Source organism: Equus quagga, chromosome 13, assembly GCF_021613505.1.
Source record: "Equus quagga isolate Etosha38 chromosome 13, UCLA_HA_Equagga_1.0, whole genome shotgun sequence".
NCBI classification, from domain to species: domain Eukaryota; kingdom Metazoa; phylum Chordata; class Mammalia; order Perissodactyla; family Equidae; genus Equus; species Equus quagga.
In genome coordinates this window covers 21,573,404-21,595,398 of record NC_060279.1, presented here as the reverse complement: position 1 = coordinate 21,595,398, position 21,995 = coordinate 21,573,404, and the positions used below count along the sequence as shown (strand labels likewise).

At 38.0% G+C, this 21,995-nt stretch overlaps 1 protein-coding gene across 1 annotated transcript in view; it reads left to right on the top strand.

The window, feature by feature from the left end:
• Nucleotides 1-6,035: 6,035 nt before the first annotated feature.
• Nucleotides 6,036-21,995, top strand: part of CENPF (centromere protein F) — a 57,126-nt gene continuing 41,166 nt past the window's right edge. Inside the window, exons 1-7 of the mRNA XM_046683207.1 lie at nucleotides 6,036-6,123; nucleotides 8,554-8,756; nucleotides 9,587-9,783; nucleotides 14,012-14,133; nucleotides 14,574-14,665; nucleotides 16,263-16,548; nucleotides 17,678-17,880. Of these exons, the coding sequence (XP_046539163.1) occupies nucleotides 8,595-8,756; nucleotides 9,587-9,783; nucleotides 14,012-14,133; nucleotides 14,574-14,665; nucleotides 16,263-16,548; nucleotides 17,678-17,880 (1,062 nt within the window). The 5' untranslated portion in view covers nucleotides 6,036-6,123; nucleotides 8,554-8,594. The remainder of the gene's footprint in view (nucleotides 6,124-8,553; nucleotides 8,757-9,586; nucleotides 9,784-14,011; nucleotides 14,134-14,573; nucleotides 14,666-16,262; nucleotides 16,549-17,677; nucleotides 17,881-21,995) is intronic.

Sequence of the window (21,995 nt, the reverse complement as noted above, 5' to 3'; positions counted from 1 at the left end):
GCAAAAATCTTCAATAAATATTAGCAAGTCAAATCCATCAACATATAAAAAGGAGTACAAACCATGAACAAGTGGCGCATATAACAGTATTGCAAGGTTGCTGTAACATTTCAAAATCAAACAATACAATCCCCATATAAACCCAATAAAGGGGAACTACCCTATGATCATCTCAACAAATGCAGCAAAACAATTTGATAAAATCTAATACCTGAGCATGAAAAAAACTGTCAACAAACTGAAATAGAAAGAAACTTCCTCAATCTGATAAAGGGCATCTATAAAAGCATATTGCTATCATCCTATTTAGTGGTGAAAGACTGAATGCTTTACCTTAAGATCAGGAAGACCAAGAAAGATGTCCACTCTCATCACATCTAGTCAGCATTATACTTGAGGTCCTAACCATCGAAATAAGGGGAGAAAAATAAATGGAAAGTGTATAGACTGGAAATGAAGAAGTAAAACCATGTTGATTCACAGATAACATATGTAGAAAATCCTAATGGAACTACAAGAAGCTACTAGAACTATTGTGATGTCTTGGGTTAAATTGTGTCCCTCATCCTAAACTCATATGTTGAAATCCTAATTCTCAGTACCTCAGAGTGTGACTTTATTTGGAAATAGGGCGTTTACGGATTTAAAATGAGGTCATTAGGTTGGGCCCTGTTATGGACTGAATGTGTCCTCGCAAAACTCACACGTAACCCCTCAGTGTAATGGTATTAGGAGGTGAGGTATTTGGGAGGTAATTATGTTATAAGGGTAGAAGCTTCATGATTGCTATTAGCGCCCTTATAAGAAAGAACACCAGAGAGCTTATTTCCACTTTCTCTCTGTTCTCTGCCATATACGGGCACAGCGGGAAGTCAGCCATCTGGTAAGGACGAGGGCTCTCACCAGATCCTGACCATGCTGGCACACCTGATCTCAGACTTCCCAGTCTCCAGAACTATGAGAAATAAATATCTGTTGTTTAAGCCACTCAATCTACGATAATTTATTACAGCAGCCTGAACTAAGACAGGCCCTAATCCAATATGACTGGAGTCCTTATATAAAGGGGAAATTTGGAGACAGCCTTGCATGTAGGGAGGATGCCATGTAAACATGAAGATAGCCATCTGTAGGCCGAGGAGAGAGGCCTGGAACAGATCCTTCTCTTACAGCCCTCAGAGGGAATCGACCCATTGATTTTGGACTTCCAGCCTCCAGAAATGTGAGACAATAAGTTTCTGTTGGTTAAGCTGCCCAGTTTGTGGTGCTTTGTTATAGTAGCGCTAGCAAATTAATACAGGAGAGTTTAGCAAGTTTGCAAGACACAAGGTCATTTTACAAAAATAAATTGATTTCTATATACTAGCAACAAAATACTATAAACTGAAATTTTAAAAAATCCACTTACACTAGCATGCAAAAAAATGAAATACTTATAGATGAATGTATCAAAATATGTATGTACAATGAAAATTATAAAATATTGCTGAGAAGTGTTATTTAAAAGACCTAAATATTCAGAGAGATATACCATGTGCATGGACCAGAAGACATGGTATTCTTAAATTCTTCAAATTGATCTATAGAGTCAATGCAATCCCAATCAAAATTCCAGGAAGCTTTTGGAAAAATTAATATTCTTATTCAAAAATTTTTCTGGAAAATAAAGGCCCTAGAATAGATAACAATTTTAAAAAGATCATAGTTGGAAGACTTACATTTAATTTCATGATTTACTATAAAGCTACAGTAATCAAGACAATATGATACAAGTGTAATGATAAACATATAGATCAGCAGAATAGAGAGGCAGAATATATCCATGTTTGTGTGTTCAATTAATTTTTAACAAAGGTGCTAAGGTGATTCAATAGAGAAAGGATAATCTTTTCAACCAAGTGTTAGAACAATTGGATCTCTCAGTGGGAAAATGTAAACCTCATCCCTTATTTCACACCATACACAAAAATAAACTCAAAATGGATTATATACTGAAACGTAAAACTCAAATTAGAAAATTTCCAGAAAAAAAATAAGAAAGTCCTTGCAAATTTGGGATAAGTGAAAATTTCTTAGGTAAGACCTAAAAAAAGCGTGACCCATGAAAGAGAAAATTGAATAGACTTTGTGAAAATAAAAAGTTTCTGCTTTTTGAAAGGCTTCATTAAGAAATTGAAAAGACAAGCAATACACTCGGAGAAAATGTGTGCAAAACATATACCTGACAAAGGCTTTGTAGCCAGAACATATGAGAAATCACAGTAAGAAGACCAACAACTTAATAAAAATACAGGAAAAATATTTTAATAAACACTTCACTAGGTAATAAGCTCATCAAGAGATGCTCAACATATTGGCCATCCGAGAAATTCAAATTAAATCCACTGAGAGAAAACATCCACACCAATTAGAAGGGGAGAAATTAAAGACTGACAATACCAAGTGTTGGTGAGGATGGGGAGCAGAGCATTGTGGGAGTGTAAAATATACAACCTCTCTGGAAAAGATTTTGGACATTTCTTGAAAAGTTAAACATCCACTTACTATTTGACCCAGTAATTTCCCTCTTATCTATTTCACAAGAGAAATGAAAACATATGTCCATGCAAAGACTTGTACACCAAAGTGCATAGAAGATTTATTCATAATAGTTTCAAACAGGAAATAATACAAATATCAATCAACGGGTAGATGGATAAACCAATTGTATATCTACGCAAAGAAATGTTACTAAGAAATAAAAGAATAAATAAAGTTTTGTACAAAATACAGTTTTGCATTCAATAAGGATGAGACTCAAAGACATCATGCCGAGGAAAAGAAGCCAGACACAAAAGACACACTATGTAATTCCAGTTATATGCAACTCTAGAAAAATACAAATATAATGTATTGTGACAGAAAATAGATCAGTGGTTGCCTGTGTCTGGGAGTTTTTGGGGTGGATAACTGGGGAGGGGGCACGAGGAAACGTTTTGATGTGAAGAAATATTTATGTTTCCACTTTCACGTAGCTTACAGAGGTATTTTTCAAAATTCATTGCATTACACACCTAAAAATTAGTGTATTCTATGTCAATAAAGTTTAAAAAAAAATAAGACAGATTTTCAGAGTGGAATAAATAAAATTAAATTATGTGCTGCTTGCAAGAGAAACATCTAAAACATACAGATGTAGAAATGCTGCAAATAAGATGAAAAAATGTATTCCATCTAATACTAAAAACAACTGATTCCAGAACAAAACAAACTAAAATAACCACCACCACCACCACCATCACCACCAGCTAGTTAGGGTTCCTTCCTCATGGAAGTGACACTGTAGTGGGAAAACCTATCTCATAATTAAACACATGTATAATTGTAAAATGTTTTTAGTCTTCATGAGCTGAAACATTAATATGAAATAAAATAGAAATTGCTGCTTAAAATAATAGGTTATATTGTCTTTGTGATTCAGAGATAGAGACAGCTTTCATTCATAGAAAGTACTTTCATGGTTTTTTTTTTTGAGAAAAATAATTGATTAAAGGGAGTATGGCAACTTATTTTATCAAGTCTAAAAAGGAAATTGTTGGGGCTGGCCCGGTGGTGCAGCGGTTAAGTTCACACGTTCTGCTTCCGCGGTCTGGGGTTTGCCAGTTCGGATCCTGGTGCAGACCTACGCGCTGCTTGTCGAGCCATGCTGTAGCAGGCATCACACGTATAAAGTAGAGGAAGATGGGCACGGATGTTACTTCAAGGCCAGTCTTCCTCAGCAAAAAGAGGAGGATTGGCAGCAGATGTTAGCTTGGAGCTAATTGTCCTCAAAAAAAAAAAAAAAAAAAGAAAGAAAATGGAATGTGGTGAGAGAGATGATGACCACTGTAAGGGAATGTAGCTTGAGAAAGTATTTCTTTTTAAAGGGAAAGACTTGAGCACTTTAAGTGCTTTGAGGAAGACCCAGGAAAGTAGGAAAGTGAAAGATTCTTGTTTGCAAGTGCATAATTGAGAGCCAAGTTCCTAAGAAGCAAGGGCCTCCAGAACACGGAACGATTGTTTGGGCTTAGAAAGAGTCACAAATATGCTTCTTATGGTTGTAACAGGCAAACTGGAGGGAAGAATGGGTACAGATTGTGCCACATTTGTAGACTTGAGTGGCTGGAAGTTGAAGGTGTTCCAGTCAGACATACATTTTCTGTGAACTGGGAGATGAGGTCACCTTCTGAGAGGGAGAGGGAAGACGGTGGTTGGAGAAGATTAGAGAAATTGTGGAACTGGGCGAAAGGGCTGGGGAGTGGCAGTAAGGTCCCAGTTAGAGGTCGTACAGTTACAGCGGCTCTCTGCACAGTCCTGGGATTTCTCTCTAGCCCTATTCTGCAGCAACAGTGCTCTTTGGGAGGAAATAGAAAGCTGCATGGATACAGATTAGGGGAAGCAGAGAACAGGGGCAAGAGAGCTGAGGACACCAGCAAAAGAATGGTTTAAGTGATGGGCCCTGCATTCTAAGCTGGAGAGGAAGAGATAGACTCAAGAGCACTGATTCATAGGCAGAAAGTAGAAATGGCGGATGAACTGTCCAGAGAGAGTGGACTGGCTCAGTGAGAGAGTGGCTTTACAAAGAGAAGGGGAGGAAGCTGAAAATGGCCTCTCAGAAGACATCTACATTTGGTTGGATGGGGTTCACCCTTTTCTTCCCTAAAAAAAAAAACAATCTGGGCAAAAATAGAGGCACGGGAAGGGAACTGTAAAATTGAAGTCACGTAAATATCACAAAAGTTGCTAGAAGTCTTCACCACATAATCCCCTTGTTCAAGAAGGGAATGTATTTCTTTATTGTTTATTATAGAATAATAATAATTTGAATCTGATGGGGGAGTCACATATAGACATATACATATATATATATTTATATTTTATAAATATAAGGCAAAAATCCTAAAAGTGAAGTATAAACCAATTTGAGTCTGATGGGAGAGCCAGATATAGACACACACACACACACACACATATATATATTTATTTATATTTTATAAATATAAGGCAAAAATCCTAAAAGTGAAGTATAAACCAAGCTCTAGGAAAGGCATCAGAAATAATTATTGTAGGTGGGAATAGGAAGGTTTAACAAAAGTGGCATTTGAATTGGGTACTGAAGGATGAGCAGAATTTCAGTGAAAGATAGGAGGCAGTCTAGGCTGCAGGAGCAGTCTGATGAAAGGAACAGAGAGGGATACCAAAAGTTTGGAATCTACTGAGGAGGACAACAGCATCAGTTCATTGTTTGCTTTTGCCTTTAGAAGCTTACTTTTAGTTGGATAGGAAAATAAAACAAGTACATCAATACACCCCATAATAGTGGGCTTCCAAAAAAGAAAGGAGAGATTACATCCAGGTTTAAAGATTCTTCTGGCTACATTGTCCTCCCCTGGAATCCTGGCTAACAAGTGTTCAGAGTCACCTCCTTAGAACATGATCATTAGAGCACAGTTGTTAGTGAGATCCTGCATGTTCTAGATTTAATTTCAAAGTACTTAGCTTCTATGTGCCTCAGTTTACTTTTAAATAAAATGAGAATACTTCCGTCAAAGAATTGTTAAGAATGGTACTGGATGAAGAACGCATGGCAGCATAGTACCTAATATCTCTATCCTGATTTAAATATTTAATAAATAAGTAGATATATACGTGCAGCATTAAGAGTTTTCACCAGACAGCGCCTCACCGCTGGCTGTAGGCGATAGACCACACCCTCCTAATCAGCCGGCCCACTCCCTGGCTTTTGCGGAAATAGAGGATCAAAACATCTTCTAGCCTCAGCAACAGCACGTGGTCTCCGCCCCCCTGCAAGAGCAACAAAACTCTAACTCCGGCGCCGGCAGCCAGGTGGTGATAACTTGATTTTTAAATCCATCCGAAAGGACCAATCAAAGGCCGCAATCCGAGTGCGCGGAAGCGGATTGGCTCACAGCTGCTCGCGGCGCCCAATAGGCTTGGAGGCGAGTGCCGTCGAGACCGGAAGCGGGCGAATTGAAAACGGGTGGCGGCCGCGGGCAGTTTGAATCGGAATCTGCGCTCCAGCCCGCGGAGGCTGCACCGGAACCCGACTCTCTGCGGGGTTGTTTTCCCTTCCCCGCCAGCAAGGTGAGCATCCTGCCTAGGTCCCGGCTCCGGCGGCGTGCGTAGGGGAGCCGCTGGCTGTCTCCCCTAGGATACTGGGCGGGGATGCTTGTGGGATCGCGCTCCCGGCCCCGAAGGTGCAGCGGACTGCCCCCTCGCTCCTGACGGGCCTGGAGAATCCGACCCCGGTGAGCTTCTTAGGGGGTGTCGGCGCCCCTCTCTGCTCCGGGTCAAGCTGTGCTCGCAGTAGTATCCAGAGACCCTGCTCGGTCACCACCTCGCACTTTGGGGGATCAGTTTCCTCCTCTGAAAGGTCAAAGAATTGGAGATCAGCAGGTATTTCCTAGCAGCCTTCCACGTTCAGGAACCAGTGGCTCCTATTTGAAATGTGGATATCGGTCCTTTGTTGCGTGGAGGAGGCGCAAGCTTGGGTTTTGATCTGGGCGGCGGGTCGGTGTGCCTATTGTTAGTTGCGAGAGCATTTCTCTCCTGCCTTCCGCATTTATTTGGATATGCCTGTGTACCTGGTTCTGCTGAGTTATGAGAACCCAGAAATAAATGACCTGACTCCTATCTCTTGAGTCTGATCTAGAGGAGCAGGCAGCGTATTCTCAGGCTCACCATGGTACCCCCCACGCCCCGTAGGCGGAGACTCGGGTTTCTTGGTGGAAATGGGGGATTGCGATAAAGGAAAAGCGTGAAAACTGGGCCTGCAGTGCTGGGGGTTGGGGGGGGGGGGCTGTCACACGTCACATTTTGTTGGCTCTGGCGTCTTGACCTAATGCTTTCAGTGGCTAGCAGAATTCTTTAGGACAGTTATAGTTGTGTGCCTCAAGGGTGCGTACTCCCACCCCTGAGTGAGCAAGCTAGGTCAGAATGGAAGGAGTAGCCTATCGGGACCTGTAAACTGTCTTTTGTTGGTGGAGAGGCAGGCATAAGAGTTTTGGGGCAAATGGGAGTGGAGTTTAAGATGCTGTGTTCAAAGAGCTGAGACCTGGAAAAAAAAAATTCAACTAGCAGAGAAAACACAGCTTTCCTAGGCTTGATATCTACATTATGCGTTTTCTGAGATCTTTGCTTCTCTCTTAATTTTTGAAAATCTTTTTATCATTCTTAGTACTTTCATCAACTACTTATTAGTTGTTCTGATAAAAATTTCGTTGAAATTCAAAGTCAATTGAAACAAAACACTAAAATGGTTGTGGACTTCATTTAGTAAAAAAAGAATCCTTACTCTGTTGCCAAAATAACTGGGAAATGAATGCTTTTTTCTTTAAGTTCTAAAGGCTAATGAGTAAAGAAGAATTGCCATACTTTTCTCCCAGGTGATTTAAATTTTCTAAGATGTGGCTGAGAAGGAGGCAGGCCACTTGTGGGTTGGTACCATAGGCTGAAATATACAAATGAAAAAGTGTTTTCAAGGACCAACATAATAGCTAACGTGTACAGAAAGCTTATCAGGAGATGCTGTTCTAAGACTTTAGGAAGTCACACCGTTATTATCCCCATTTTACAAACGAGGAAACCGAGGCACAAAGCAGTTAAATAACATGCCCAAGGTCACACGTCTAGTAGGTGGCCAAGCTGGGATTTGAATCATTAAGACTATATACCTGTTTCCTGCTAAGGTCTGTCTGGAGCATGACTTCACTGCATTTTGCAGTGGTTCTGTTATTATATGGCATTCACTCTTTGTTCATTCATGCATTAATTCGACAACTGATAACTGCTTGGAAGGAGAGGGTGGACCTGTGCCATGAGAGACTGTGACCGGGAGATGCCACCAGGTTATGGATGGGTCTCCTCAGGGAACGCTTCCCAGAGGAAGAGGGACAAAGTATGAGTGGGAGTTAACAATGTAAAGAAGGGAAAGAAGAGCATTTGCAAAATAACTTGTCGTGCATTTTATTTGTTTACAGGACCTATTTCATCTGAAACCTTATAGCAAAATATTCATGTTTTGTATAAGGAAAGTCAGGTGAGCAGTAGAAAGCAGGTAGCCGTATAAGAAGTCAAAAATGAAAAATAAAATTGGAGGGGGTGCCCAGTGGCGTAGTGGTTAGGTTCGTGCACTCTGCTTTGGCGGCCCAGGGTTTGCAGGTTTGGATCCTGGGTGTGGACCCAGTACCTCTCGGCAAGCCATGGTGTGGCAGCATCCCACATAAAATAGAGGAATTTTGGCACAGATGTTAGCTCAGTGCCAATCTTCCTCAAAAGAAAGAGAGAAAGAGAGAAAGAAAGAGGAAGCTAAAGAAGCATGTGATGTACTTCACAATCAGAGTTATGGGGAGGGGCCTTTCAGAGGATGGAGAAGATAGATGTTGTACTGTGTTATCTTTTGAAATGTGGAGTTTTGAAACTTGATTCTTAGTGGTGCTTGTGTAGACTCATTAGTCTTAGAACATTACGTTTCCTTTACTGTCTTAAGACCCACAATCTGGTTATTCTTTTCAGTTAATTTCTAAATGTTTGAGTGATAAAGGAAGGAGAGCAAAATGAGCTGGGCTTTGGAAGAATGGAAAGAAGGCCTGCCTACAAGAGCTCTTCAGAAAATTCAAGAGCTTGAAGGACAGCTCGACAAACTGAAGAAGGAAAGGCAGCAGAGGCAGTTTCAGCTTGAAACTCTGGAGGCCGCATTGCAGAAGCAAAAACAGAAGGTATCACTGTAATGCTGGTATTGATTTCATCTTGGTCCTTTAAGTTTAGAGAAAAATGATTTTGCTATCGTCAGGTGTTAATTCCCTCCTCTCCTTTTTGGAGTCATTTTTATTTTAATCGCCTCATTTTCTCCATCCTCTGTCCTCATTTCTGCTTATCTGCAAATATTTAGGGCTGCTGGGTTCCATTTTCACTTCTGTTTCGGACCAGGAATTGGGAACTGCTTTTGCGTTCTGCACCAGCAAGGCCAAAAGTCTCTGGCTGTGAATCTGGGGACAGTATTTAAGTGCGTTGCAGTCCAAATGGATATCGCTTTCTGAGAGGGGGCTTTTCCCCCTCGTATTTCCAGAACTTGTCTCTTCAGGACTACAACATGAAAACATCACCAGTCCTTTCTTGCCTCTGTATTAGCCAAGAAGACAGTGATACAGTCACTGCTTCCAAAAGGTTTTTGCAAGTGAGAGAGTTTCCCGGTTTCTTAGAGTCATTAGCTTGAGCAGCCGAACTTGAAAGTGAATTGCTAAGGGAAATTTATAGGGTTTATTTTTTATTTTTTTAATACTCGAAAGCATATTAAATCTCCTTTCTAGGATGAGTATGTGTGGCTTTGGCCAAAGACGATGTAATCCATGGCTTTGTAGACATTTCATGTCTATAGGCTTCAAAGTGAGGTCATCTAAGATGTCTGTGTTCATCAAGCATTGACATCTGGATTATTACAACCGTATCTCAGAAACTTAGCTGTCATTGTTAAACTCAGATTCACAAATAATACCCTGGTAAACTCACTGAGTAAGAGAACGATTTCCTTTTGAACGATTCCCATTAGGTGGAGAATGAAAAAACTGAGGGCACGAACCTGAAAAGGGAGAACCAAAGCTTGATGGAAATATGTGAAAATCTGGAGAAGACCAAGCAGAAGATTGCCCATGATCTTCAGGTCAAGGAGTCGCAAGTGAATTTCCAAGAAGGACAACTGAATTCAAGCAAGAAACAAATAGAAAAACTGGAACAGGAACTTAAAAGGTAATTTTTTTTTGAATGATATATATACATTGATGTCTTTGTATGGATTCATCAGATGCATTTATCTTTTCCTTTAAGGATGTAATTATTATACATTGCAATATATTTTTTTCCAGTGGAATAAAGAATGATTTGAGGAAAATTAATTCTTTTCTTTTATACTTCAGTCCTATCATTGCAAGGCTTAGTACTATATAAATTCATTAAATGGTTGTTTGCTTATTTATTCATGCAGCATATGTTTATTAAGCTGCTTTATGTGCCAGACACTGTGATTATTACTGGGTGATACTATAATAAATAATACAAAAACTAGCAACAGTGGTTACTGAAAAGATGGAGGGAAGTTAAAGCATGGCTTATACTGATGGCTTATGTTTTCTCTGAGTGGAAAAGCTGTTGTAGAGAATGAGAGGTAGGGAATTACAAAAGGACTGAGAAACACTGAGGGCCTAATTGAGGTTGGAGACCAGAAATTATAGTGGGACCAATCTGTAGAGTTGTATGTCTTTTTTTTTTTTTTTCTTTAGCATCTGGGATGTAAGTGCTGAGAAGGTAAACAGAAGGATGGATTTCTGGTTGTTCTTGGCCAGGGTAATGGGGTAGAAGACAATGGAATAATCAAGGATATTGGGAAGAGAGTGGTTAAAGTCATGTGCTGTGGAATCTAATTGGAAAGGGAAGGAAGTGAAGTCAAGAAGAAGTTCCTTCGAAGATCCCCATCTTAAGCATTACATAATCAATTTGCCAGTTTCAATGCCATATTTAAGCAATAAAACGGTGCTTATTACTACTCTTACATTAAAAAAAAAAATCCCCCAAACAACAAGAGGCATTAATCAAAATAAAGTTAGTGGGACCTAATAACTGCTAGCTTATAAGTGGTACCTTCTTGTTCTAATAATCGAATTTTGTCAAAATAACAAGGAGTGATAAAGGCTAAAAGCCAAAAGACTTCAGCAGTTTGCCCCCTTGTTGGTTTGGCAAATGCACACCCAGAAATTATAATAATAAATTATATTGAAAGAACTTTAGACTTACAGAAACGCTTGTTAACATCTTATATAACCAAAATACAATGAGACCAGAAATAAACATTGATTCAATATTATTAAGTAAACTGTGGACTGTTAGGATTTCAGTAGTTTTTTCAGGAATGTCCTTTTTCTGTTCCAGGAACTGATCTAGGATTCCGCCTTGCATTTGTTGATGTTTTCTTAGTCTTTTTCTAAGCTGTGACAGTTTCTTGTCTTCTTGTGACCTTTACATTTTGGAAGAGTATTCGTCAGCTCTTTTGTAGAATAGTCCTCAATTTGGGTTTGCCTGCTGTTTTTTCACTGATTAGATCAGAGTTTTCCAGCAGTGTCCCAGTTGACATTTTGGACTAGATTATTCCTCGTGGAAGGCAGCCCTGTGCATTGTAGGATACTTAACAGCACGCCTGGCCTCTATCCACTAGATGCCAGTAGCATCTACTCCATTTCCAAGTTTTGACAATCAAAAATGTCTCCAGGCATTGCCAAATATCCTTTGGGATGGCAAAATCATCCTGGATTGAGAACCACTGGGTCAGACTGAGGTTATAAATTTTTGGTAAGAGTACTGCAGAAGTAGTGTTGTGTCTTTCTCAGTGCATCAAATCAGAGGGTACGTGATTTATTATGACTTTTAACTTGATCACTTGGTTAAGGTGTTGTCTGTGTTTCTCCACTGTAAAATCACTATTTTTCCTTTTGTAATTAATACATATCTTGATACCAAGAAACTTTTTTTCCTGGCATAGCTATAGTAATCTTAATTCTACCTACATATCAAACATATTTCTGAAAGTTAAAACATTTTAAAATCACTTTTATTTTTCTTTCTGTGAAGATCATTCACATGCACAGAAATCTTTTTCTAATTTTGTTTCCTATCCCTATAGGAAGGTGGTGTCTATAAGTTGTGTGTATGAATGATAAATAAACTTCGATCTCATTGAGTTTTTTGTTTTCTTGTTTGTTGTCTGTCATCTCTAACTCCATGAGAACAGAGACCTTGTCTGTCTTGTTCATCACTTGGTCCATTGCACTTGGCAACTGCAGGCCCTCAAATATTTGTTGAATAAATGAATGAACGATAGGCATTTGTTTTGGATAGGAGGTGCTAGGGAAGTGGGAAGCTCACCTCAGTATGTTGGAATAATTATTTCTTTGGAAAGCACATTTTTGCTGTTGGTTTTAGAAATAGTGGTTTTAACAATTTAGATGGAAATGTTTGTATTTTTAACATTTTAGGAACAAAGACTTTTGTATACATTTCTATATTTCATTGCACAATGCCATTTGGTAGCAATACTTGCAAATATAAAGTGCTCAGGATTGTACATGACATGTAGCAACTGTAAAATGGTAGCATTGTTATCAGTTGTTATTAGCTGTCATTGTCATATCATGGGGTTAGGATACCCCCATAGCACATTTAGTTTAAAAATATTCTTATCTCTCCATTTAGATGTTTAAGAAAGTTTGTAAACTGTAAACTTTAGACTATAAAAACTGTTGAGTATAGTTTTCTATAGTATAAAAACTATAAACTACAACATTATCGAGTATAGTTTTCAAATTCTCACTGGTAACCTTCAAGTGGAGTGCAGGAACTTATTTCTCCGTCAGTGGCCACTGATTAGGTTTCAGGAATGTCTTGAACAAGTTAGTTTGAACCATTTGAAATGATGGCCAAAACTGTAGCATGGTGGCAATCTCATATAGTTAAACCTAGTAGAAAACAGCTTAATTTAGTGCTTTTTCTGGTGGTGGTGGTTTTCTCCCTAAGAGAAAGGAGAAACAACAGGTTTATAATAGCAGGGTATATTTTTATTTAGTATTTAAGATAAATAAACTTTTATATTTTTAAAATGAAAGAATAGGGAAACAGGGGTAAGGTGAATTTGAGAGGGGAAAAAACACTGATTTTGCAAGGTTCTTCAAAATTCCTCTCTTGAATCACCAACCTTGTGAGACCTTTGGTGAGTCTGTAGACCTGCCCTGTCCAATATGGGAGACGCTGGCTGCATTTGGCTGCCCGACACTTGAAATGTGGCTGGTGCAATTGAGGTGTGTTGTAAATACACAGTGCATACCAAATTCTGAAGATTTAGCACAAAGAAATGTAAAATATCTCATTAATAATGTTTGTATTGATTGCAAGTTGAAAAGATAGTATTCTGAAAATATCAAGTTAAATATTAAGATTAAAGTCACTTATTTCTTGTTACTTTTTTCATGTTAATAGAATATTTGTATTGGACAGTGCTGTTACCTCCTGTAAGTTCGAAAGTGATGATTTGATTTGCTGAGTGGTCACTTTCAGCTCGCACAGTGCTTCTTTCTTCCCAGATTGAATTTGGAGCTTGGCGGAGCTAGGGCACCAAGGCACTTTCTTCATTCCCTGCTTTGAGTAATGCATTGATGGCAAAAAGACTGGTGCACGTCATTAGCCATTGTAATAGGGTGTTCGTTTTATTTTTGTGTTAAGCTAAAATCAGAGATATTAGAGACTTGGAAGAATTGAGTCCTCTTAAAATAGGTTGTTTGATTCTGAAGGGTGTTCAGAGCACAAACGGTAGGGATATTCTGTACATATATACAATATATAGCTTACTTTCCCCATTTCTTCGTGTCTGTTTCCAGCCATATCGTTTCGAGATGTGTTATATTAACTTGATTTTTATATCTGTGTTTTAAAAAAGTCACACAATACATGGTATGTATGTCAAGTCTATGTTTTTGTGGTAACTAATATTATAAGTAATGCCATCCATTCTCACGATTTGTACCCAAGCTTCAATGATAGCAGTTTTCTCTTGTGTTCCTGAGTTCTGAGTTCTTTTATATCTCTCTGTCTTTCTTTGGCTTAGAATATAAAATTTGCCTGGACTATATTTCCAACCTCCTTACTCTTTACTACTACAATGGTTATTACGGATCTTCATCATAGCCTTTATAACACTGTAATTCTTGGTTTATATTTCTGTTTCCCTAACTAGCCTGAGTTCCTTTGAAGACAGGGGACTGAGTTTATGTCTGTCATACAAGTTAGTTCTTATTAAATGTCTGTTGGGTAAGTGAAGTGGTAGGAATCCTTAGAGGGGGGCTTCCTTTGTAAGTTTATTACTCTGGAAACATATGGTGTAGGTATCCTATAGCCTTTACTCTGATTTGCATCCTCTTGGGTCCTCCTCTAACAGGTGTAAATCTGAACTTGAAAGAAGCCAACAAACTGCCCAGTCTGCAGATGTCTCTCTGAATCCGTGCAGTACACCACAAAAAATTTTTGCAACTCCATTGACGCCAAGTCACTATTATAGCGGTAAGGATTTTTTCCCTTAGTGTAAAAAGCGCTTTTATTGAGATTTAAATTCTGCCAAAGAAATGAATTAATTCAACTTTGAATTCAACTTCTAATTTGGGCATTAAAAAAAAAAACGCAACCGCTTGTTACATATCCATTTGTGTATTTGTTGAACTCTGTTGAGCTGCCACATTAAACCTTTAAACTTTTATCTTTATCCTTCTCTGGGATGTTTTTAAAAATAATTCAGTTTTCGAATATTCAAAACACCTATGTTTCTGTGTATTTTCATATTTGAGTAATTTGATCAGTTATTTGTTGCCCTAATCAAAATGTTCTTTTACTTGATATACTAAGATACTAATTTCTAGATTATCTATTGTGATGATTATTGATCTGTGAATTCCTTCATGAAATCAGGGATCGAAATAAAACTGCATCTCCTTGTCTGTGTTTAGGTTCCAAGTATGAGGATCTAAAAGAAAAATATAATAAAGAAGTTGAAGAACGAAAAAGATTAGAGGCAGAAGTTAAAGCATTGCAGGCTAAAGTAAGTTCATTCCGGGCCTTATGATCGAGTATATAGTTAGAGAAGTATGTTGAAATTTCCTAGTTTTAAAAATAGATGAGATGAGTAAAATAGAGCTGGGAGATTAGCTTATCTCCAAATCTTAATTGTTCATCAAATTCCAGGGGAACAGTAGCCATGTAGTTATTTCCCTATTAAGATCTAATGATAAGTAGAGTATTTGGAGAAGGTAGGACCAAGAGTCATTCCTGACACTCACTGGCTGGCTTTGTCACCGGGAAGCAGCTGCTTCCTGTTCGGTTCTTTTGTTAGAATGTGGTGATTGCTACCAGGAACATGGGGTTTGAGGATCGTTATTTATGAAGTTTATTTCAGAGGAGAATGTTATCAACATAATCTCGTCAATTCTTTTAAATGAGTTGCTGACAAGTGTTCTGAACTCCGTTTTGATGTGGGTGAATAAGCTGAGAGCGGTGGGTGAGGAGATTTGCTTAATGTCGACAAGATAAAAATGCAAGGGTTAGAAACCCTTGCTTACAGTTCAGGGACTGACCTTGAAAATATCTGGTATCTACAGAATTTGCCTTTACCGTTTCTGCTCTCATGAACTTATTTGCTAGAAAAAAAAATAACAGCCCAGTTTGGCACTTAATGGTGCATTTCCACCAAATATAAGAACTTGGGGAGATGGCACCCTTCAGCAAACAATTTAAGGTTGAGTTTTTAAGTAGATACCTTAAATACTGAGGATCAATAAGTATCTATTAGAACTTTAACACTTTTAACTTTTTTATGACATTAACCCTTGAGGTAACCAGGATTCTGGTATGTAGCAAGACACTGCTTATCAAGATGAATAAAAATTAAACAATAATTTTCTGGTTTGTCCTAGAAATAGCATATGCTTTGTTATCCAGTTCAGTCATTGGTACCAATTCTGCCCCTGACATTGATTCCCAGAGTTATTTATGGAGGAATATGAATCTCCATAAACATGAAACCTCTCCCTGTGGCAAGAAAAGCACTTGCTGTAAAAAGCTTAATGCAGCATCTACAGCCAAGTCTTGATATTTGTCAGAATGGAGCCTGAGAGAAGAACCAAAGGAATAATTCAAGGCAGTACAAAATACACAATGTGTATTATATAGTACAGAATACCATATATGACATTTTCGGGGGAGTGATATGGTGGAAAGTGAGATTCTTGAAAGAATTCTTTAGGTTAATATTTAATTTTGGTTCTCTTTGTGCAAAGCCACAGGGAGAGGTGACCAAAGATGGCAAAGGAAAATCAATATCAGAATTCAAAATGGCGGTGAATACTCACGTGTGTTTAATGGAGTATTTAAGGGATGCAGAATAAATGCAAAACGCCCATTTAAAATAGATTGAGCCTCAAATGGTACTGGCTTTAACCCTTCAATGCTGAAGTCTGACCGACAGAAAATTTCCTCACTGGGTATTGGGACTTAATGGTTCCCTTGACATGATGAACATTCTTTCTTGGTACACAGTGGAAGAGTTAACTTCTTGGCATCATGGCTTTATGTTCTCTCTGAAAATAAATAGCCTTGAATATTGAGACTCTAAAGAGCTCTAAAGATTTCTATTTTTACAGAAAGTGAGCCAGGCTATTCCCCAAAGCACCATGAATCACCGAGACATTGCCCGACATCAGGCTTCATCGTCCGTGTTCTCATGGCAACAAGAACAGACCCCAAGTCGTCTTTCATCAAGTGCTCAAAAAACTCCGATTGGGAGAGATTTCTCTGCATCTCACTTTTCTGGGGAGGTGACTCCAAGTAGATCGACTTTGAAAATGGGGAAAAGAGATGCTAATGGCAGTTTCTGTGAGGATTCTAGCAATTCCTATCTTTTGGATCAATTAAAAGCCCAGAATCAAGGTAACTTCTTGAGCAAAATTTAGTTCTATATTAAATTTTTCTGAGATAATTTCAGAGGTGATTCCAGACATTTTTAGTCCTATGAAGTGCTTATGTGTTTTGTTAGACACATCGGTGGGCAACATCCCAGTGTGCTGATGTGAAATACTGTCTTTTCTACAATAAGTAAAGATACCACAATTTTGGAATGTACCTTTATTTGTACTGAAAAGCTGGTGTCCTGAAGCCTTCAAAAGTAGGATGAGTGGCTTTGACTTGTCTTTCCGAAGGAGGGCGAGTAGGTTGGTTGTAGTTGACACTTCCCACACTTCTCATCAGGCTCCCTTTGTGGCCCATGGAACAATCATGTGGCCTAGGCTGCTTTGGCCAGAGGTGTGGCATGCGTCTGCCGAACAGCTTTGCTCTGCCCTGCCAGGTCGTCCATATGAGAGCAAACCTGTAAGTTTGGCTGCTGTACCGCACTGCAGCTGACAGCCAAGGGCACCAGGTGGTGTTTTGGAATCTACTCTGCAGACTGATAATTTCCACTGCTATGATATATTGAAAATCACCGTCATTGTTCACTGGTGAGAGCTGTCATACTGCCAGTGCCGTTGGAACCCATATTGTGTGTATGTGCGGAAAAAAATGAAAAAAAATTATTGTTAATTTTGGCAATATAGGAAGTTCACACTGTCTTCATCTTTACTGGAGATAAATCTACCAGAGAATATGGGAGGGTGAATTTTTCACTGCCTAGTGCTCATTTGCATTGATATGGGCACAAAACAAATATTTTTTTGCCAGTGTATAAAACCAAGTGGTAGTTTTAACAAAGCGTGTTAAATGTCATGTGCTTTTTGCAGCTTTGCTGAGATTCTATTCACAATTTTAGAAAAGCATTTTCTCCCCCAAGTTTCTCTGTGAAAACATAAGAAAATTTGTTTCTTCTGCTTTCTGTGGGATGTTTGAATCCAAAAGACAATAGAGACTAAACATTGAAATTCAATCCCACTAAAGTAGCTTCTGTGTTTAAGGTGAATTGATTTATATTTGTGCAGAGTAACAAATCATACATTCTGAATTTAATTGTAAATTATTTGTGAAAAATATATATTAATTGGAATTTGGGTTTTGTTTGTGATTTAAGAGCTAAGGAGCAAGATTAGTGAGTTGGAACTACGTCTGCAAGGACAAGAAAAAGAAATGAAAGGGCAAGTGAATAAATTTCAAGAACTCCAACTCCAACTGGAGAGAGCAAAAGTGGAATTAATTGAAAAAGAGAAAGTTTCGAATAAAAGTAGAGATGAACTAGTGAGAACAACAGCACAGTATGACCAGGCATCAACCAAGGTACTTGACTTTTCATGAGTTATCGGAAAAAATTTCCATTTCTTCATGCAATTCTTTGGAAAGAGTACTTTCTACTTACGTTTCTGAAATAAATGTTAGTAATGGACCTTATTAATAAATACCAGGTAATACTGATGCAGTTGAACTAGTAAAGTCTTTTAGAGTTGGGTAGATCTTGGGTCCAATCCGGACTGCACATTCTCCCAGCTGAGTGACTTGGGCAAATCACTCGTTTCTTTTATGTCTCAGAGGGTGGTGAAGAATAAAGATTATGTATCTACAGCACCTGGTGTGGTGCCTGGCACGTAGAAGAGGCACTTTGAAGTAATGGAACTTTAAAAAAGTTTTAGGACATACGATGGAATTTAATCGATCTATTCATAGGATCCAGTATATGTTCTGCCATTTAATCTTAAGGCTCTAATTAAGGCCAAGCTTCTTAGCCTGTTATTTGAGGATTCTTTTGTTTGTTGTTATTGTTGTTGTTGTAATTGCTTTGGCCCCAACCTACTTCTCTAGTCTTTTCTTCTCTTTTTTCTACTCTTCATTCATTCACCAACTCATTCAACAAATATTTATCGATTGCCTTCCATGTGTCAGGCACTGTTCTAGACCTGGGGATGGAGCAGTGAGAAAATAGACAAAGATCATTGCCCTTGTGGAACTTCATCCTAATGGGGGATGTGACATAAGTGTATGAGTCACATGGATAGTATGGTATATGGTGACAACTGTAGAGAAAAACGAATTATCTTCTAGGACCAACCATGATTATTTGGTGTTTCTTGAACCTAACCTTTTTTGGGCCTGGTGTTTTGCTCACATTTGCCTTTCTGCTTGGCACACCCTCCTCTTGGAATACTCTTGACATGTTCCTCATCCTGTGAGCTCTTTCCCTCATCTCTTAATGCACTGAGATCTTTTCTCCTGGCATCCCCCTTATGACCCTTTTAATGTCATTATTTGTGTTCTAGCCTGTGGTTCCCACACTTGGCTAATTGTCAGAATCACTGAGAACCTTGCAAAATTAATCCTATGTCTAACGTAGGCCTAAGAAATTAACTTTTGGTAAGCTCTCTAGATATTTTTAAGGCAGTAGGTAAAAACAGCTGTGGTAGGTAGACCTTTGTCTCCTATTTGCTTCCTGAGGGCAGGTTCTTTCTGTCTTTTTAAAAAAATTAATCTTTTTATTTTAAGATAATCGTAGATTCATATGTCATTGTATGAAATAATAGCTTGTTAAAATGGTGAGTTACATTGATTGCTTTTCAAATATTTGAATGAGCCTTGCATCCTTGGAATAAGCTTTACTTGGTTGTAGTGTATAGTTCTTTTTATTTATTTCTGAATTTTATCTGCTAACAATTTGTTAAGGATTTTTGAATCTATGTTCATGGGAGATATTGGTCAGCTGTTTTCTTTTTTTTGTACTGTCTTTGGTAATTTATATCAGAGGTGAGACTAGCCTCATATAATGAATTGGGAAACATCCCCTCCTCTTCTATTTTTTGGAAGAGATAGCGTAGAATTGATGTTATTTCTTCCTTATACATTTGGTAGGATTCTCCATGAAACCATCCGGGCCTGGAGATTTCTTTCTTGGGAGTTTTAAAATTGCAAATTCAATCTTTAAAATAGTTATAGAGCCATTAAAATTATTTCATATTGGGTGAGTTAGGATAGTTTGTATTTGTAGAGGAAATGGTCCATTTCGTCTAAATTGTCAAGCTTATGTGTGTAGAGTTGTGTGTACTATTCCCTCATTCTTTTGGTGTCTGTAGATCAGCTGGTGACTCCCTGTTTGTTTCTGATATTTGCGTCTTCTCTTTTTTTCTCTTTGCCAATCTTGGAAGAGATTTCTCAGTTTAATTGGTCTTTTATCGATCTTTCTAAAGAATCAGCTCTTTGGTTCATTGATTATTCTCTTTTCAAATTCATTGATTTTTGCTCTTTCTTAATTCCTTCTGCTTACTTTGGGTTTATTTTGCTCTTTTTCTACATTGCTGAGGTGGGTAGCTTAGATTATTGATGTGAGACTTTTCTTCTTTTCCAATGTAGGCATTTGATGCTATAAATTTCCCTCTTGGTACTGCTTTAACTGTGTCCTACAAATTTTGATATATTGTATTTTCATTTTTATTCTGTTCAGTGTAATTAAAAAATTTTTTTCTGAGACTTCTTTTTGACCCATGGATTATTTTGAAATACGTTGTTTAGTTTCCAAGTGTTGTGAGATTTTCATCTTTCTGTTAATGATTTGTAGTTTGATTCCATTGTGTTCAGAGAACATACTCTATGACTTTAATTCTTTTAAATTCGTTGAGGTTTGTTTTATGGTGTGGAATCTAGTCTATCTTGGTATATGTTTCATGGGCACTTGAAAAAAAAGTATATTCTGTTTTTGAGTAGAATGTTCTAAAAATGTCCTTAGCTCCTATTAGTTTATGGTGGTGTTGAATTCTTCTATGTCCTTGCTGATTTTCTGTCTAGTTGTTCTGTCAATTTTTGGGAGGGATTCTGAAATCTCCCATAATTGTTGATTTGTTTCTCCTTTCAGTTCTACCAGTTTTTGCTTCACATAGTTTGCAGCTCTGTTGTTTGGTGCATATACATTTAGAATTTCTATGTCTTTTTGGTGGATGGACCGTGTTCATTATACAATGTCCCTCAGTGTCCCTGGTAATTTTTTTTATTCTGAAGTCTACTTTATCTGATAGTATTATAGGCATTCTTCATTAATATTTGCATGATGTATTCTTTCTGTCTTTTTGCCTTCAACCTATCTATGTTACTTTATTTAAAGTGTAGACAGCATCTAGTTGAGTCATTTTGTATTTTATTTATATTATTGAGGTCATATTGATTTATAACATTATGTAAACTTCAGGAGTACATCATTATATTTTGGCTTCTGTATAGACTGCATCGTGTTCAACCACCAAAAGCCTAGTTTATATCTGGCACCATATATACGTACCCCTTTACCCTTTCACCCTTCCCCCACCCTCCTCCCTTCTGATAACCACCAGTCTGTTCTCTATGTTTGTTTGTTTATCTTCCATATATGGATGAAGTCATACAGTGATTGTCTTTCTCTGACTTACTTCGCATAGCATAATACCTTCAAGGTCCATCCAGGTTGTTGCAAGTGGCACAATTTCATATTTCTTATGGCTGAGTAGTGTTCCATTGTATATGTATATCACATCTTCTTTATTCATTCATTTGTTGATGGGTCCTTGAGTTGCTTCCAAGTCTTGGCTATTGTGAATATTGCTGCAGTGAACATAGGGGTGCATATATCTTTTCAAATTAATGTTTCATGTTCTTTGTAGAAATACCCAGAAGTGGAATAGCTGGATCATACCATATTTCTATTTTTTATTTTTTGAGACATCTCCATACTGTTTTTCCATGGGGGCTTTACCAGGTTGCATTCCCACCAGCAGTGTATAATGGTTCTCTTTTCTCCACATCCTCTCCAACACTTGCTTTTTCTTGTCTTTTTAATAGTAGCCATTCTGATGGGTGTGGGGTGATATCTCACTGTAGTTTTGATTTGCATTTCTCTAGTAATTAGTGATGTTGAACATCTTTTCATATGCCTGTTGGCTATCTGTATATCTGCTTTGGAAAAATGTCTGTTCATGTCATCTGCCCATTTTTGATCAGGTTGTTGATTTTTTTGTTATTGAGTTATATGAGTTCTTTATGTATTTTAGAATATTAAACCCTTACTGGGTATATGATTTGCAAATATTTTCTCCAAGTTGGTGGGTGGTGAGTTGTCTTCTTGTCTTGTTGATGGTTTCCTTTGCCATGCAGAAGCTTTTTAGTTTGATGTAGTCCCATTTGTTTGCTTTTTCTTTTGTTTCCCTTGCCTCAGGGGACATGATATTCAAAAAGATAACTGCTAAGACCATGTCAAAGAGCATACTGCATATGTTTTCTTCCAGGAGTTTTACGGTTTCTGGTCTTACATTCAATCTTTAATCCATTTTGAGTTAGTTTTTGTGTACAGTGTAAGATAATGATCTACTTTCATTGTTTTGCATGTGGCTATCTGGTTTTCCCAGCAACATTTATTGAAGGGACTTTCCTTTCTCCATTGTATG